Genomic DNA, 19,146 nt, shown 5'->3' with positions numbered 1-19,146 from the left:
GGTGCGGCAGGGCCCGGCGCTGTACCGCCCCCTGGCGGCTGGCCGCGGGGCCGCCCCACTCCTAGCCACGGCCGCGCAGCGGGGACGTTCCTCATCAGACCTAAAGCCAAATAAATAAGTAAATAAAAAGCCCAGCCCCGTCCCACAAAGCTCCCTTTCAACTGTAGCAGGTACGGTACTCTTCAGCAGGCACACAGGCAGAGCAATTACTTTGTGTTCCTAAATTTACAAACAGAAAATTGTATTTATGCGTTAAGAGGCACAACCTTGCAGAAGGTTGGGGGGGTTGGGACAGAGGGGTTGGCGTTTGGTTTTGTCCTTTTCTTTTTCTTTTTTTTTTTTAAACAGGGATGGGACAGGAGAAACAGGATAAAGTAGTTTTTAAAATTTGGGGATTTGAACACTTCAAGCATTTTCGACAGTAAGAGCAAACGAGGTATCTTAAAATTAACAATAATAAGGTTGAGTGACTGTATGCCTTCATGTCTTGGAAATTAAGATGCTTCGGTGAATTTGGTGTCAGGTATGTGCTTTAGAAATTTTCTGTGGAAAAAAAAAACCACAACTCCCTAAGCCATGAAAAATTCCATCAGAAACCTGTTGGGATGTGGCAGCTAAATTCCCAAGGATTCCACCTGTATTTTTGCAGGATTTGTTGCTCACCCAGAAGTTAGTGCTGCGGCAGGTAGCAGGGAGGGAGGACAAGCACTCTCCTGCTCTCTGGATTTTCTCTGCTAATGCACAAGGGCAGAGGAGAGGAGAGCGGGAGAAAGGACTCAGCCCTGCAACCAAAAACTGTATTATAATGCAATCCACATGAAGGAGCTGAATTAAAACTCTGAAGAAAACCTTTGTTCTGGCCCCTCCTAAATTTTTTGCGGGCTTGACTTTGCAACCTTAATGCTACATTTATTTTTTAATATATCGTATGCACGGTATTGAATCTATATACAGCTGTGATGGACTATTGTGCACCATTCTGCTTTTCCCCGGAACATTGAATACATGTACTAGCACTAGGACAAAGAGCTTACACCTCAAGACTATTTTGACCACTCTTTGTACGTATGCGCACACACACTGGCATTTGGACATACACGTGCAAGCATGAACACAGATTCTATAGAGTATCGCTTAACCTTTGAAGTCAGGCTGGAAGCCTTGGGACAATCTCAAAACTACATCTGAAAACAACTTAAAAATAATCAGTGCTATATACACAGCATTATTAGTTTTTCTTTTCATTTTGCTTTACTAATATAGAGATATTCCTGGAAAGCCAGTGTGTGAAGTGTTTTATCTGCTTTTGCTCTGTTCACTTGAAATCATAGTTCTGTTTGTACACTTAAATTATTCATATAGCAGCCAACTCTGATTTTATAGGGATGATGATGATGCTTCAGGTGAAGAACAAAACAGAAGGATCAGAGGAACACCTACAAAGAAAGTAGCATTTTCATGCCAAAATTTTTAGTCAGGAAAAATCAGGTAAGAGAAGGATGAAAAACATACAAGACACATCTCTATAAAGTTTAAGGTATTAAAGTTTTAAGTTTTTAAGGTTTAAGAGGAAATTCCTGCTTTTCCACTCAACCCTCCCAACCCTTCACACCACAGCCAGACACAGATGGGTGGCAGGGTAGGATGACATCCTACCTGCCATCCAGCCTGACAAAAAGCCAGTGGCAGTAACCAACCCAGACCACTGTCCATGAAAAGGGACATGCACGGAAAGAGTCTCCTACAGGAAAGCAGGTGGTGTGGCAGGTTGAAACAAAATGCAATTGGAAAAGCCAAATAAATGAAGTCTTATAATTTGTCCATTAACATCAGGAATATTAAAGGACATAGTCAAGTTACTATGCCCAAAAATAACAAGACAGTGCCTGATTCATCCCTCAGATTAATTTAGGTAGTCACATCACAAATCTGACCCAGAATACTTATAAATTACCAAAAATTGTAACATGCATATTATTTTGATACATTAGGTCAATGGGTTTGTTTTGGCTCAGCAAACTGAACTGAAGAGGCGCACTTTGTGTCTCTCAGCAGATTTGAATGTTCTTAGATAAGAAACCTTTAAATGCCATTTCAGGATTTAGCACCTAATCCACATTCCATAAAAATAATTCTGGAGGATTAAATAGTCTTTGCATCAGATCTATCAGGGTGTGTCTTCCTACTCCATGGCCAGTCTTGCCTACTCACTAGCTACATACACCATGACGCACAGGAAATCTGGAGCTGTAGACTCTACAGCTTGCTTGGTTGGCCAGCTGAGCAAGCTGGGCCAACTGACCACAACAAACTATACAAGCCAAGTGTCATGCTTACTGTAAGCTTTACAGGTGAACAAAGCTGAACGTAACTCAGCACAAGAAAGGAGCTGCTGGGCCACCAAACAGGATTTATTGCTTCAGGCACTGTTCCATACAGGCATAGCAGCGTTAGGTATGGAGCCAGAGGTCAACAATCCTTCCACCGGTGCCATCACCCCAAAACTTTCATGCAAACACCACATAAATGCTGGTCATGTCTCTGAACTCAGAAAATGGAAGAGGAAACAGTTGGTTTCACAAGCCAGCATAGCCTGTTGATAATGTGAATAGCCTGTTGAATACTATGGAGGTGACTTAAATTTGGAACATTTATGAGTTCACTCCTCCTTATGGGTACGATACATCTAACATGTTAAGACTAGTACAGTTTAGATAAAACAATACCTTTATGGCGTTGCTTATATTCTTAGATTATATCTACTATAACACATCTAATAGAAAGCGTTGATGGCACGCATTCAGCAAGCAACCAGAAAGCTCTGCATTTCTTCTACACCACACCTTGTGTACTGCTGCTCACCACAGGCCAGCAGCACAACAGACCCCCAGATTCTGCAGCATTAGCTACGCCTGAATAAATTATTTTTAACTGCAAGTAGCAAGCTGTTATCCTCTTTAGGGACAGCCACAATCTTTGTGGGTGTGCTGCATACAAAACTTTTAATAACATCTTTTCCAGTTGCTGTAGCACTGCTTGCCCCTACCAGTAACAGGCAGAAAGAAATCAGGGCCATTTAGTAACCTCTTTCCAGTGAAACTTTTTCTTTCCATCAAACTATTTTGCACTAATTCAGGAAGCCTGTAACCATTTCATATCAGTCACATTACATTTCTAGTGTATTCCAAGTTATTTCATCAGCACTAGAATTGGGAACCGGGAAGTAATGGATTTTTTTCCAAGCTCTCCCGTGAAGCAAGCTCCCCCCAGTCCACCTACTGAAAGGGCATTGTAAGGCGGTAAAGGGTCTCAGTGACAATTTCCAATTGACTTGCAGAGAAGCTCGGGACTGAACTTTATTCTTCCCACATAACTGAACTCAGTAGAAGTCATCTTTCCCATTTTTTGTTTTGGATGTTTTGAGAAGATGAGGGGAAGAGGGGTGGGGAGAGAGGGAAACTGACTCATAAGAAATTAAATGGCAGGTAAAATGTGTGACAAAGTGACATACATTAAAAAATTCTAACTTTGCATGTACAACTTCAATCTCTGAACTGCTTATTATCAGTCAAGAGGAAGGTCTTGGGGTATAACCAGGAATTATTTGAGAACAGCTCACTATTGAGCCACAAGTCAAAGACAGCACACTCTGGGCATTGTGCCACAATATGAGAATCTATAGTGTGCCTAATTCCTCAATACTCTGTTCAGTTGGTCAGAGCTAGAAAAGCACAAAGAAGGATGACAAGGATGGTCAAAGGTATAGAACAATTTCTGTACAGTCAATTTGTACAAACAGAAGTTAAAAGAAAAAAAAAGATGTTGACTCCTCAGGTCGGAAGAGATGGCTGAGGAAGGTTATACTAGAAGTCTATAATGTCATGACTGCCAGGAGGGGCATAGCATTTGCAATCTGTGCTAAAACAAGGATTTTGTGCGTCTATTTCTAAAAGGCAGGTTCAAAATTAACACAGGCAGTACTTCTTCACATAGTTAACAATTAAGTTACGGAATTCCACATCAGAAGGTGCTGTGCCTGCAAAAAATGTGCATACACTAAAAAAAAAAAAAAGTTTCATACAGTAAAAATACATCAATGACTTTTTTAAAAAGCTTTCGTCTTCCTGGATGAAAAATTTTTTAATCTTTCTGGATGAGACCCTGGGCCACTAGATGCTTAAGACAGAAGATACCAGTTTCCATTCAGAACATCGCTGTCTTCCCTGTACTGGTAACAGGTAGAAACAACATTCTGGCCTAGATGCAACTGTACACTTAAGTACCTTAATATTCTATACTGTAAAGGCAAGACACATAATTTTTAAAAAAATTAAACCTTTAATTTCATATCTGGAACCTATGACTGTTTTTTGGAGACAAATGTCTACTTTGCAACCCACCACCTACTGATTTAATCAATCCCTGCTATTTAAAATTGAAAGATCCATTGACACATACAGCTTTGAGGGTTGTGGGGGTTTTGTTGGTGTGGTTTTTTCGTTGGTTTTTTTTTTTCCCTGGCTAGGCAACCGTGGTTTTGATTATTTAGTAAAGTTTCTAAGGCCCTCTGATTTTCTTCAGGGACACTGGCATTATCCTTCAGTACAGTCACTTGTTTACATTACTTAGACTTTATCTATGGGTTTCCAAGTACATACAGTATATATGCTGTCCCCAAGAAAAAAAGTAGAATAAGTAACAGGTCTACACCTGATTATAATGCTTATGTAACAGTAAGCATTTCCTATGTGCAACTATCAATGAACAAGTTCTTCAATACCTTTGTGAGTCTGCCCTGTAGCGTAATCTCTTTGGATTGAGTTCTACATAGGTCAAAAGAGAATTCCAAAATAAAATATAAATTATCCTCACAATATTTTTCCCTATTTCTTTCACCTCCATTGAACTTCTTTTTTTGAGAAAGAAACTTGTCAAAACATTTTTTAAAATTTCTACCAAAAAGAATCCTCCCTCATTTCACAGGGCTGAGACTGATGACTGCATGAATGGATGCAACTGCCTATGAGAAAGGTTACCTGTATTCCTCCTAGAAGAAATTTTTAGAGGATAATTTCTTCAAGTCAGAATATTTCTCTGTTGGAGACAGTATCCATGCAGAGCTACACTATATAAAGATATTCATCTGCTATTTTGATTTTACCCAGAACCTGTAGGAGCAAATTTACTTCACTGACTTAGCACCGTACAACGCTCACCCTTTATGTTACTTCTCTCACAGAAGTTCTTCTAGACCTTGACCCTACACACACTTGGTTATCATCTGTATTTTGCTTTTCTTTCACATTCGGCATTCTGAACAGAGGTGATAAAATATGTTCAGTATTCAAGGTGAGGATGCTCTACCAGCTGGCATAATTACACTGTCTTTAGGAAAGGAGGCATCTTTTATACAGAAAATGCTATCAGTAAATAAAGTAAATGCTACTAGTCAACTTACACTCAGTTGTGACCCAGGTAGGGAAAAGAAAACAAACAAACAAAACCAAGAAAACTACACACCACACACAATTACATCTCACTGGGTAATTAATACAGCTTAAACTCTATAGTCTGGTAGCCTCTTAAAGCCTCTGGAAGCTCTTAACCATTTCATACAGAGTTCTGTCATCCTTCCTGATTTCCCACAAGGTTATAGTGCAGAATTTGTATTATCTTACAGTCAGTTGCTTTAGCTATTCTTCTTTCCTTGGGACCTGCAGAGCTTTCCAGCTCCCAATTAGAAAGTGCTTTGCTCAGGGAAATGATAGCGCAACCAAGCCCATAAACCATCTTCTATATCCTACCTCCTCTTTCATTTTCCATCCAATTAAGCTGAGAGCTAAAGCTTTGTTGGTTGGGTTGTTGTTTTTTTTTTTTCTGGAACTGCAAACTGATATATTACACCTTGTAAGTGAAATAATTACTGCTTCAGTTCCACAAAGCACACAGTTTCAGTTGTCTTTAGACTTTTGAAGACCTTACAAAATACTGCTAAGACTACCCTATCTGCAGTTTTGTTTTTAGTAATTTATCTAATATTTCTTTCCAGTAACAGTCTATTGTTTCCATGTAAGTGTTGTATGTCTTGGTCTAAAATACTTTTTTATTTCATTTTTTTTCCACAGGTTCACAGAAATGACAGATCATAAACTGCGCAGAAAGTTATTTTTATTAGTTTGTACATATGGGACAGATCCTGCAGTGCTATTCCCATGGGCAGACCTCTGCACTAGGCATATGTAATGAAATCTACCGTCTGATGTCTATACCAGTAATTCCTACTGACCACAGTTCACTGTTTCTGGCTTCTGTTCAGTGCCCAGAAGAGAAGCAGTCTGAAAACCAGGTCCTAGAAGGGGTCCATGAAGCAGAGCGTCTATGGACCCATCTAGGAGATGTGAAACAGGAATTCCAGTGGATTGAAGGTAATGCCAAGGTCAATCATAGATATCAGTATACACATGCAATTAGAATGACCAAAGGCATAGTAGTCCAAGAATAAAATTTAAGATTGAGGCCACAATGATACATCTGGAAGTATCTAGAATATGAAACAGAATATAAATAGTAATCAAGATAGAGCAGATGATATACAGTATCATTATGAGCCTAGGTATCTGTGGATTGGTACCTTTAACCTCCTCTCAAATCCTTCCCCCTGCCACTAAACAAATCAAAGAACCCACGCATACCCTTTACAGAAAGTACTGATATATGGAGACTGCTTTCCCATGGTAACCTTCCTTCCTCCCACCCTTCTTCCTTCAGGATGTCCTCCTGTAAGACCTCAAAAAAACCTTACTCTTGATACTTTACACCTCAATAACAGGAAGCCTCCCACACTAGTCTGCATACACTGGGCTGAGCTTCCTCCTCCTCCTCCTGCCATGCTCTCCCTGAAAGAGGATTCAGAAGGAAGAATTCTTATCTCAAAATTTTAATTCCCTTTTCCTAAAAAAAAAAAAAAAAAAGAGAGAACACTTGAATCAAGAAATTCCACCACACATCTTCAAAGATGATGGGGGGGTTGGGGGGATGGAGACTAAGCAAGTCACTCTTGCATCATTCAAACAGTACTTTTACAAAGGGTACATCTACAGCACACAATGCATACAAGATAATTGAGGAAGCTCATGCTCCAAAACAGCACCGTGTTCATTTACTGTGTGCTTCTGAGAACCACACTCGCATGATTATAATGCTTCCTGCACACAAGTCACACCAATTACTTTCCTCTGGATGTTAGCAGGATATAGACTTTGAGAAATGAGGTTTTAGTAGCTGTGTGACACTATGTCTTTAGTTAAGTTGCTATAAACTTCAAAGATAAAGTGTTGCTTTCTAAAAGCAAAACACTGATTTCCAGATTGACATTTCCAGAGAAGGGTTTTTTCCTGTATTATCATTGGTCTCTACATCTGTTCAAAGCCTTGTGTATTTAATATATATATTAAAAAAAAACCCAACACCTACTAAAAACATGATTCCTATGGTCTATGTCACCAATTTTTTCTTCCAGTGGGAAATCAACTGTCAGAGCCCTGACATCTGCTATCGACATGTAAAAGCAAAACAGTTCACCTCTCTCTACATAAAAGTACACCCTTACATCCAAAGCAGACAAGGAAGAATATGAAGCAGCGCACCAGATTTTGACCCCAAAAGAAAATACTTCCTTGGAGACACTAACCAGTTCTTTTCACTGACAGTTTTTAAATACGAGGCTAGAAATCAATCTTGTAACTACAAGCACTTTGTGTATTAGAGACCCATAAGCTGAACAAATGAGTCTGGAGGAAAAATGAAAAAGCTGCCAGCTGCCACTACTTTAAAGACAACATTACTTAACCTTCCAATGCAGACCCTAAGTTTTCTCCCAATGAAGAGGCAGGATAGCATTATTCAACACAGGCTTCTTCAAAGACCACACCATCAGGATATTCTACTCAAGAATGGCTTTGCAAGGAATATAAGGTCCAGTTCTGTGTTCTGGCAGTGTAAGGCCTCATTACCATCCCTACGTGCTTGACAAATCATCTCACCATCCCCAGACATGATCTTTTACCACAAAAAAAATTCACAAAAGCACTATAATTATTAACAAAAGGGGCAGTTTTTGTTTTGAACTGACAGATGTCAGACCTACAGCACCCACAGGAAACATGGCAGAGCACAGACACCTCTGTGGTTAAACTCATTTGCAAATGCCATGCCTTGAAATTAGCATTCTCTCCACCCATACACAGAAATATGTGGCAGTGAACTCCTGGTTTTGTAGAGTGAGATATGTTCATCTATGTGTATAAACACACACAATTTACATATACTTACACAACCAGCAGGAGAGGTGAATGTTGTTACGTTATTTAATAATTCTTAGATTAGGCCACAAGTAATAATGACAGAAGTAGAAAAAAAAAAACAAAAGACATTTTAAAGTGTTAGGTAACTGTTCAGACTGTACATAAATAACATTTAAGATATTTAGCTACAGCACCAAAAATGTTCAAAAGGTCTTCACAGATATCTAGCACTTTGTCATCTGAAAGACAGCATGGTATTTTGAAAGACAAACATGGTATTAAAGTGCAGCCATTTCTGGAACAGAGACTTTGGAAAACTAGCTGGTGCACAAAAGCCTGTGCTACATCACAGCACAGTCTGAACCAGAACAGCAAAGTAAGCCCTTCTTTTTACAGCAAAAACTAAAGGAATCGGAGAAAAAAGAGCTACTTTAAGATATACACACTTACCTGCATGAAATTTAGCACCAGAGTTTGGATTTCAGCTTGTCTTTCTAGGGAGAGATATTTCAAATATATATCCACATATGCACAATGGAAGTGAGTTACTGTCACAGTAGAGAGGCTTCTCTTCTGAATTCCCAATCTGCGACTGTTTTTTCAACCTAGAAAGTAACTCAGTAGGCATATCACTTCAGTCATTTGACTTTGACTATACACACCAGAGCCAATCTGTGGATATTAGCCAAGCACAGGTACATCTTTTCCATATATCTAAGACCATGCCTGTCCTGCAATAACAGATTTTACACACAAGTATAGCAGCCTAGGACTAATATACCTTAGATTCTTGGGTTCTAATACCCATAGAAGCTACAGCAGCAAACCCTCACATGCAATAAACACTTGCATTTCTCTAAGAAACTGGCAATAGCAGCCACCAGTCCCGCTGTTCTGAACTCACTAGGTTGCTGCTACATGGATCAGAGGTCTCCTCACAACTGTTCCCTTAAAGTCTAATAGGGTTTGGGGGGTTTGTTTTGCTGTTGTTGTGTTTTGGGGATTTTATTTGTTTGTTTTGTTTTCTCTAGTCAACTCCAAGGGGCAGCAGGAGCAACACAGCTCTGCACCGGGCTATTGCAGTCACAGGAAGTGACATGCAGTCATTGAGGCAGCAAACACAGCCCAGTCATCTGTGACTCCCATGGGAGAGGAGAGAAGATGACAAGTAGAAGGTCTCAGAGATGGGTTTTTACTAGAGATTATCTCCTGGAATGTGCCAGCTTATCTAATGAGACCTGTAACACCACAGCTCCATTTCTACCAATATACAAACCACACAAATTCTTCGCACCCACTTATGCCTACATATTCTGCAGTCAATCTTCTGATATAATCAGAAGCCACGAAGTCCCTCTAGCAGCATCAGCAAAAGTATAACCTAAATATCTTTATTACTGTCTTCTAGTGAAACCTTCCTAAACACCTAAATAATTTTAAAATGGGACTTAAATCTGGTTTTACATATAAATTGTTGAGACTTTTTATTCTTTTTGATACAACAGAACAAAAAAGATAAGATTAATTCATTAATTCAGTAAATTATATCTGAACACTTCCATTAAGAAAAACAGCACTGAAAAGAGGGCAAGGTTTGACCAGAATATTTCTCATTGCTAAGGATACTTGAAAGGAAAAGACTGCAGACATAGTCTCGGAGCACCACTTGAAATTATATCAACTGATAAGTTAAAAAAAAAACCCAAAAGTATACATATAAAATACTAAGAGGTGATATGTACAGAACCTACCATAAAATTTCCAGAAGTCACTTATTAGCATACAAGTACTCCTTGCCATATTAACAGCCAGAAGTACTGGATTTTTTCAAAAAACTCTTCACTAATGCAATGCTATAAACTCTGAAAGTTCACTTTCATTTGCCAAATTTTCAGGGGTTTTTCATGACCTCCAACCTGCAGGGGAGACAAAGCTGACACATGAGGAGAAAGAAGCTTCACCTTCTTACTTGGAGAGAAGTCTGGTTAAAATATGTAACACCAGTGCCCCTGGACCTTAGAGCTATAAATACAAATAAATACACTTTAAGTAGTATTCCAAAGGGATTCGTTGGTGTACTTCTGCTTTTTAAATTGATTTTTATAGGAATTCGATACTTGGTGCAAAAGAGATCCAAAAGAAATACCCGACAGAGCCAAGAGACAGCGTTCTTGTGCAAGTGCACTACTGCCCTCTCCTGGGGCGGATCAGATCTGGTTCCGTATTTACACCACCCAGCAGCCTCTGAAGAGAGCCGCACCTCCAAGACCATCAGGACTGCTTTGGGAGTTCGAGTTTTAAAACAAACAAACAAACAAATTAAAAAAGTAAACCACACACACATACAGGATAAACGCAGAAAGTTACTGATCATTACATAAACTGTGATGATTCCTCACCTTAACTCCTACCGCAGTTTGTTCCTTCCTCCATGACCTGATGAAGGAGAACCCAAAAGTGATCTTCAGCATCAACAGCAGAGCTAGCCTGTGGGACAGCAGAATATTCTGAGAACCAAGAAAAAAAGTCAAACGGCAACTTTCACGTTCAAAACTACCTAAAAGCTTTAACATTACTGTGTGACTACTGCAGCTCATAATGCAAAGAGTAAGCATACAAAGTTACATGGGCGTTTAATGCAATTGCTGTGATTTCAGTGGCATTAGAACAAGGATTTTTGACCACAAGCTTATCGGAAGTTAAGACTGTTGTGCAGCTGTAAAACACCATACAACTCTCAAATGTGAGTACAGCCTGCAAAACACACTCAGTACTAGGAAGGCCTCAGCAGAGTAGTGGTATACCCAGTTTTTGGGAACACACTTGAAAGAAATATGTGTTCCCCATGGAAAGGGTTCAAAAAGGAAGCAAGAATCATCAAAGCTAAAAGTTGTCATCCGTAATATCCGACCAAACTGGCATTCTTCTTCTCTAGATTAAAGAGTAGCTAAAGACTCAAGTGGGACCAATGTTAAAATATGTAATATGGTTGCAGAGAACAAGGCAATAAATTGTTCTCTATATCCACAGAAGGCAGAAGGAATAGCAGTAATGGTTTTAAAGTGCAGCAATAAGCATTCAGGTAACACATCAGAAAATCTTTCAGTGAGAGATATAACAAAATAATCAGAATAAACCAAACTAAAAGGCTTTAGGAAGAGGTTAGACAAACGATTGCTAAGGAACAATGTAGGGGTGATGGGTGTATTTTATTTATATATTTGTATGTTTCATTTAAATACATACATATGTACATGGAAAAACAGTGATCTCTGAAATATCTTCCAGTCTATTCTTGTCTGTGAATTTTCATAGTAAGTATATGCAATACAACTGAGAAAACAAATTATTTAACACACTTCTTCCCCAATGGTAATTCTATTTCAGTGCAGTCAAACCCACAGCTTACAAGCAGCTTATTGCTCACAGAACCTAAAACATTGCTCACTAGCATCAGAAATTAAAAAGATGAAACAAAGCCAACGAAAGAACCAGAGTATATCACTTGTAAAACATTAGACATTCTGAATTACTACCTATGAGCCAGCAAATAACAGGAAAAAAACTTTACCTAGAATCCTGTCCATAGATGTATCGGCTTCAAATTTACATGCAGATCACCAAGTATCAATACCATATAAACCATCATTTTGAATACAGTCTATGCCAGTGACATTATTAATAACTTCAGATGTTAAGTTCACAGAAAGGGCTGCTGATACAGTTTTCTACAGGCACTTTTACTCTTCTCCTGTTACTGTACTAAAGTTCAAAATTATCTTGTGGAAGCTAAAGATCAGTATCACTAAACCACTATGAGAAACAGGCCTAATCAATGAAAAATGCCTTAGAATTAGACCGTGGTGGTGGTGTGCCTTGTAAAGGCAAAGAAACAGAGCTCACAAACTATACAAGTTGCAGATGAATTCTCCAGCTGTTCATATCCTTAAAGGCAAACTATCTTGGACTATTTTTAACTCTGTGCATTTTGAATTTAAAAGACAGACCGAGCAAGTGAGAGACCAAACAAAATATCTCCCCAAAATTAGTCTCCTGCCAAGTATCCACACCAAGCTTGTGCAAGGTCATTCAAAGGAACAAGTAAAAACCCGTTGCCTATTTTCCCAGTACTGGCATTTTCTTATTTAATATTATTAAAGTGATTTTGAAAACCCTGACTTTTCAGAAGGCAAATGGACAAAACCCTGCTTTTCCACATTTTTATTGTGAACTATAGCTCATGTTTTGCTATAACCTTAATCATCCATTAGAGGAATAAACATTTGTACCACATGTGTAATTTTTTAACTCCTAGATGCTGTATAAGCCGGGAGGGGGGGAGGAAGGCCACTACAAAAAGCCATCTCAAGGACACCTCTAGCAAAAGATCGAAAAGATAAGCGGTTTCTTACAACGGGGGCTAAGAGATGGTAGTTACGATGACACCATTTTGTTGCTTTTGCTGAGGGACTGAGGAGTGCTGAGCTCTTCCTGCTAGACTGCTGCAGCCCCAACTTCTTCCTCCCACCTTGTCCACTAGCTGCCCTAGTACTAACGACTCAGTATCTATTCGTTGCCCAGCAGTAGAAGGCTCAAAAATTATTTAAGCATCAAGACGCCTCAGCCGGGAGGGTCACCTTACAGCCACTGCTCTCTTCTAAACTCTGGAGAAGTTTAGCAAGGCTGTAACAGCTTCTACCTCCTCAAAGCCAAAGGACGGCCTTTAACCGACAGGGCACCTGATGGAGAAAGCCGCAATACCCGTTCAGTGACCCCCACCTCCCCGAAACACTCATCTCTGCCTCCATCCCAACTCGCGAAGGAAACAACCGCACTCCCCTCACAGGGTTCAACCGCTGACCCCTCCCCGCCCCCGCCCCCGCCCAACCGCCACTATAGCCCCACCCTTCCGCAGGGCGCACGCTCCAGCTTCGGCCTTCCGCTGTTTGGTGAGTGAGCTGTCCTTCAAGCGGCAGGCGTGGGTGAGAACCAATCAGGCTCGTCCATCGGGGCGTGGGCGGAGCCTTGGCGGTAGGGTGGAAGCGGCGAGGGCCGGCGGTGGGGACGGTGTCGGTGAGGGACGGGCGGCCTGGGGTAGGCGGCGGGTGAGGCAGGGTCGCGGCGGCGCCTCCGCTTCCGCCTTAAGGGCTTTTAGGTTTAGCATGGTGGAGCGAGTGAAGTCGAGCCGTAGAGCTGGACTCGGCCTAGCAGGGCAGTCGGCAGGAGTGAGGAAGCTCTCGGACTGCGGGCGGTCAGCGAGCCTGGTGGCTCACAGAACTGTGGCTGGGGGTGTCGGCCCGCCGGTCCGGTCCGGCCTGGCCTGGCCTGGCCTGGTCTGGCTGCCGTGTGGAGAGGAGGTCCGGGCCCCTGCGGCAGGTTGGCCGCCGGCCCCTCGTTCCCTCTCACTCCCCTCTCCTCTCTGCGCGGGGCCCGGGCCCGGGCCCGAGGCGGAGGCGGGCAGGGCCGCCGTTGGTCGTTTCCCCTCACCTTATTAGAGTCTGTATGCCAGAGGTGGGTCGGGCACCTACCGTGCTAATTTCAGCCTCCCTTCAAAACGGCCGATGGTGCTGTTCTGCCTTTCTTTTCTTTAAGTTCTGATGCTGTTTGGACTTGAAACTGTTTCTCTTCAAAAGTAATTTATTTTCCTCAATGTGCTGCCTCAGTTTTGATCTGCAAAGCTATTTGAAACTGGTTAAAAAGAGGCCGTGTTAAGAGACTGCCTTGTATGTTGGACTTTTCCAGACAAGTAGCATTGAAGCGTGTGTGTGTGTTTGCTTTATAGGTAGAAATGAAGAGAAATTATAGGAGAGGCAAAGAAAAGCATGGATGGAGCAATCACAAGCACAGTTACCATTCACGTCGCTACAGAAGACCTGATCACAATAACTGTACTGAAAGGCAAGTATATGCAGCTTGTGCTTAACATGGGTTAAGCTGTTCGATCTTATGCCTAATTAAATTTGCAGAATGGTGGCTGTCTGGAACTGGGAGGTTTGCCATCTAAAAATCTAGTAGGCAATACTTCTGGTGTATCTGTCATCCCTAGTGGGAGTGGAATTGCATCAGTTTCTGGAAACTTATCATATGTTCACAAATTCATATTGATTTTAAACTGAGATGTGGTTCCATGAGCTAGTCCTTGCAAGTGTGCCTGATCATCTGTAAACTCTTCATCAATATGCAAAGATAGTTTAGGGAAGAAAAATGTTTGTAAGTACTTCATTTCACCTGCCCATTTATTTTATGCCTTGGTGTCTACTAGCATAAGAACTGTCCTTAAAGGATTTTCCTGAAAGTTTGAAAGCATGTTAAGTAATGTAATAATACCACATCTACCAGATCAGGAAACTGAAACAAGGGCTCAGGAGTAATCCACTGCCTTGAAAACTGATTCTTTCAGCTAAGTACACTTTAAACTTTTGAATGTATACTTGCCCATGTTTGAGCTATTTTTATGGCTCTTTTTCTTTCCCGTGTTCTCTCCTTAGTGCCTCTTACAGGAATAAAAGAGGCTAATCCTTTGCTGTAATGCTCTAAGCGTTTTTTAAAATATATTTTTAGAGGAGGAGACACATAAGCATAGGTATGAGTTGTCCCATTAGTTGTATTTGTGTAAGAAAAGTTAGAAATGCAAATGGACCCTAATTCAGTGAATATATAATGAAAAGTATTTTATTAAAAAGCTTTAAATTGAAGTGCTTGGGTTTGGTGTGGGGTGTTTTTTCCCCTTCTAGATTGGTTATGTTAACTGTTTTTAAAGTTATATAATCAAACAGCAGTAGAGCTGTTATTAGAACTAGAATTTCTTTGTCACTTTGTCAATAAATTATGACTCTTGCAAAACATCTTGGCCTAATGCTTTTAGGAGACCTGTAATAAGACCTGTCTTAAAAAATGAGAATTGTATGGGTGATTCAGAAAACATCCCAGTGGAATTTTGCTCATCTGTACTGAATGTGCCCATTGAAATTAATTCAAAAAGAAGAAAGCTGCAGTTGCCCTGTTGACTGCGACGGTTATTACAAAAGCAGATACTTTTCTTGGGTTTGGAGTTTTCAGTAAACTTTTTTTTATTTTGCATGTTTCGGAGCCTCATCAATGAAATTCTTGTTTTGAAGAGAATGGCAAAATATTTCTGATCTGACATCAGTATTTTACCCACACTGTCTCTTGCTTTATGCTGTGAAGACTTACATGCTTTCAAGGGTGGGCTTTTCTTTTAATCAGGGGGTATGGTAAAATGCCCAGAATTAATCTCTCTGAAGAGTTAAAGGCACTTGCAGAATGAGCAGCCACCTCTAATGGTTTAGCAAGTAATTAAGGCTTTTAGGATGTTGGGATCTCTAACATTTTTGAGAGCTTTTTAAGATGAATATTTTTACTGTTTCATTTTCATAGTTTAGTGTATGGTATGCTTATCACAGCCCTGCAAAATTGTACTCCATTAATGTCAATAACAAGCTACTTTCTAGATTCTTTGTGGGAAAGGTGTGTAGGACAATTGTGAACCTATTTTGAAGGCAATGCTTTTTTTTTAGGCCAGAACAGGAGGAACCACAGACCCCAGTGAATGCAGGCCCCAGTAGCAGTGAAGATCCTTCTTCATCCAGTTTAATGCAGAACTCTGTAGTACCAGGTAAGGGACCGTGTTTATGGGTCAAAAATCAGTGTCTGTATGCTGACTGTATGGGAAAAAAAAGTAGTAGTAGCTGCATTAACAGTATGGTGTTACAGGAAGCATATAATCAGTAAAGTTTGTAGAGAAAAGTAACATCAGATGATATAAAAAGATGTAGTAAGTGAGCATCTGGAGAGCAGGGCCAGTTGCACTTTCAGGTCCACAGGTGCTTCTCATGTTTTAAAAACTTGTGTGCTTAACCAGGGTGATAGAAACTGAAAAAATAGAATTCTGTTTTTTCCTTCCAGAAATGTTGCTTTGGGAAGAAAATGAACTTTGTTTCTTTTTTCATATGTACTGAAGATGTTATAAAGTACTTCTTTTGATAGAAACATTAAATAAGTAAAAAAAATAAGAGAGCATATAAAAAATGTAACTTGCATCCAGTTATTTAATCTTTTAAAAGACACAGTGATGCACCACTTCAGGGGTGGGGTGATGAAATGGTCTCTCTTTATGCCTTCAGTGTATTTTGTAGTCTGTAAGAAATATACTCTGGCTAAATGTTCGTGATCAAGGAGTCGACTGGTGAAACCAGAGTTGGTGCAGTAGCAGTGCTATTGAGGAAGCTGTTCCATTTGCATTCTGGTTTCCTGACTCATTAAACAACCCTAGCAAAAACTTAAGCCTGTGGGAACATCTATTTCTCCACAACAGGAGAGTCCTGAAACACCACTGACTCTAACCTCTTAACAACAGACAAAGCCAGAATTGAAAGGGACCCTTTTTTGTATATCACCCTTTTGTGTTTAAGAGCTTGTGAACATGTTAGGAGATGTATCCTGCAAAACGTTTATTGCTGTGTAATTAGATTCTGCATGCTAAATGCAGTGTGCTTTTATGAACCTTACTGATTTGTTCACTGACTTGATATTTTTGTTGACCCAAATAAATCTTGGTCACTTGTTGCTAAGTTGAAACCTAAAAGAGGCTGACAAGGAGCTGAATTGTAAGCAGCAGCAAAAAGAGGTTACTTCAAATGCAATTCCTAGTAGTAGATAAAGGTTTAAATAAAAACTCTTGAAATGAAGATGTTAACACTGACCTCTTCGGAATAAAATTCTTTGTCTTGAGACAATGTACCATTATGAATCTGTCAAAGTATTCTACCTGTCTGCCTCTGTGAATTTACCTGGGCAGTGAAGCACTAAAATTGAATGTTTCTCTCATCCAAGTTTATCTTTGGAAGGAGCCTCTATGTATTGACCAAATGTACTCTTGATTGTATCTAAATCTCTCCTATATTTTGAAGAAAAGGTGGCTTGTTCTGGGAAGTGAATCGCTTTCTTTTGGTTTGGGTGAGACCTCATTTCAAATTTTATTTTTGTTTGGGACTGCCCTACCTAGTCTTTTAACCAAGAGCATCCCTTCATGATTGTTTTATGAAGAAAGGTCATTTTTGTTCTGCAGCAAAACCTTTCCTGTCTGCTTCTCTGATGTGTCTGAATTTCATCTTGGTCAGTGGTGACATCCCTTCTGTACCTGTGTAATGGCACTGCATTTTTTTTTTTTTTTTCCTTTAAATGGCTGTCATCTATTCCTACTCTGTATCATGCTCGGGACCTGCTGGGAGCAATAGCTTTGAGCCTCATGACTCTGACCTTCCCAGGAACATGTGGGATGTCAAAGAGCAATAAAAAACTCAGGCAAAATCAGATGGATAACTGAGTTTTGCAACTTTTTTTTTTCCTAAGAACTGCCAGGATTTTACTATGACTCAGAAAAGAACCGCTATTTTCGCCTACTGCCTGGACATAATAACTACAACCCACTCACCAAGGAGAGCATTCAGTACAAGGCGATGGAACGCAAAAGACTGAGACTCTTAGAAGAGGAAGAAAAACAAAAGAAGGTACATTCTCAAAAAGATTGCAATTAGGTTTTATTGTGCTCTGGCTCAGGACAGACTATAAGATAAAGCCTTTCATTTCTGACTTTGGTACGGTTCCCTAAGCTGTCTGAACAAATTAAAATTTCTTTTTGCTGAGAACTTATAGGCCTTGAAGCCTTTTGTTTGGCTGTTCCACACAGGATTGAAAGCAAGTCATTACAAACAAAAAAACTTGTAAAGAGACAAGAACTGTGCTCAGAATTGCAGATTGTCCAACAGTTACACTTGAGTCAGGACATTGGATGCCAGGTTTCAAATCCCTGCCTTGATTTGGCAAAGTAAGGTCTTGATTTTAAATTTTCCCAATGTTTAATAAAAGTGTTGGTCATATTCCTGGGCCCTGAAGAAACAATACTAATGATATTTTGTGGAAACAGCTTTTTCATGAAGAATAATTCTGGACAGGTAAAATTAAGGCAGGTCTTATGTTTTTGCCTGGAAAGCCTGTATGCTTCGCTTCATAAAGCGTTACAGCAAAGTTAATGCTGATGCTGCATATTGGTAATCTGGGTGAAATACATAACAAGGATGTTTTTGAATTACCTGAAAGCCATGTCTTATAACTTTACAAATCACAGCTCAGCTTAAACGTGCTGTCATTTGGAAGAAGTGAGCAGTATTTTTCTCCTTAGGTAACGAAGTTCTTACTTCAACTACCTATTCAGCTCTTAAGTTTTCCACTGTGAAACTGCTGCTGTTGGTTTTGTTTTGGCTTTTTTGTTGTTGTTGTTTTAGCTGTTTCCATGAGCAGTTTAGGTTTCATAGATACTAAACAGCTGCTGTCCATGTTGCTGTAAATGGGAACTGTGGATATATATCTCTTCTCAAAATCTGGCTATTGAATGGGACATCTGAATTAGGCTCCCGCATAAGAACATTTTGACTCTTAAACGCTTGCTTTGTCAGGCCATTATCAAAAAGATTTCTTACTTCTTAACTCTGCAGAGTACTCTATCCTTAGTTTCCCCAGAAGGTGTTCATGTGACATTTTAAAAAATGATGGATGGAAAAGTAGTTTAGTGCAGCAGTAAAACTGCATAGTTAATAGCAGTCTTGTTGTGATAGAAAGTTTTGCTGTATAATAAGAATTTAAGGTGTTATAGTGAAACTAGGAGGTGACTTCACACCTCAAGGTGGTACTGCTGATTACGTTGAGCAAAAACAACAGCTATTGTTTTGGGGTGGGTTTTTTGTCCAACTTTGTGTTTATAGAAGCATGCCACATCTCGGGAATATATTCTTCTCTCTTTCTTGTCTATTTACTGTAGTAGACC

At 40.0% G+C, this 19,146-nt stretch overlaps 1 protein-coding gene across 1 annotated transcript; it reads left to right on the top strand.

Moving 5' to 3' along the window:
- Positions 1-13,352: 13,352 nt before the first annotated feature.
- LOC309684086 (DDB1- and CUL4-associated factor 4-like) lies at positions 13,353-17,833 on the top strand (the record flags this gene model as incomplete). The annotated part of the gene is made up of 4 exons (XM_082500044.1): positions 13,353-13,376; positions 14,086-14,201; positions 15,842-15,939; positions 17,676-17,833. Coding segments are annotated over exons 2-4 (366 nt in total), but the record flags the coding sequence as incomplete, so codon positions are not given.
- Positions 17,834-19,146: the final 1,313 nt, after the last annotated feature.

The sequence above is a fragment of the Vanellus vanellus genome, assembly GCF_965231255.1.
Source record: "Vanellus vanellus genome assembly, contig: HAP1_SCAFFOLD_2085, whole genome shotgun sequence".
Taxonomy (NCBI): domain Eukaryota; kingdom Metazoa; phylum Chordata; class Aves; order Charadriiformes; family Charadriidae; genus Vanellus; species Vanellus vanellus.
The sequence above is the reverse complement of the archived record's forward strand: the minus strand, read 5'-3'. Positions and strand labels throughout refer to the sequence as shown.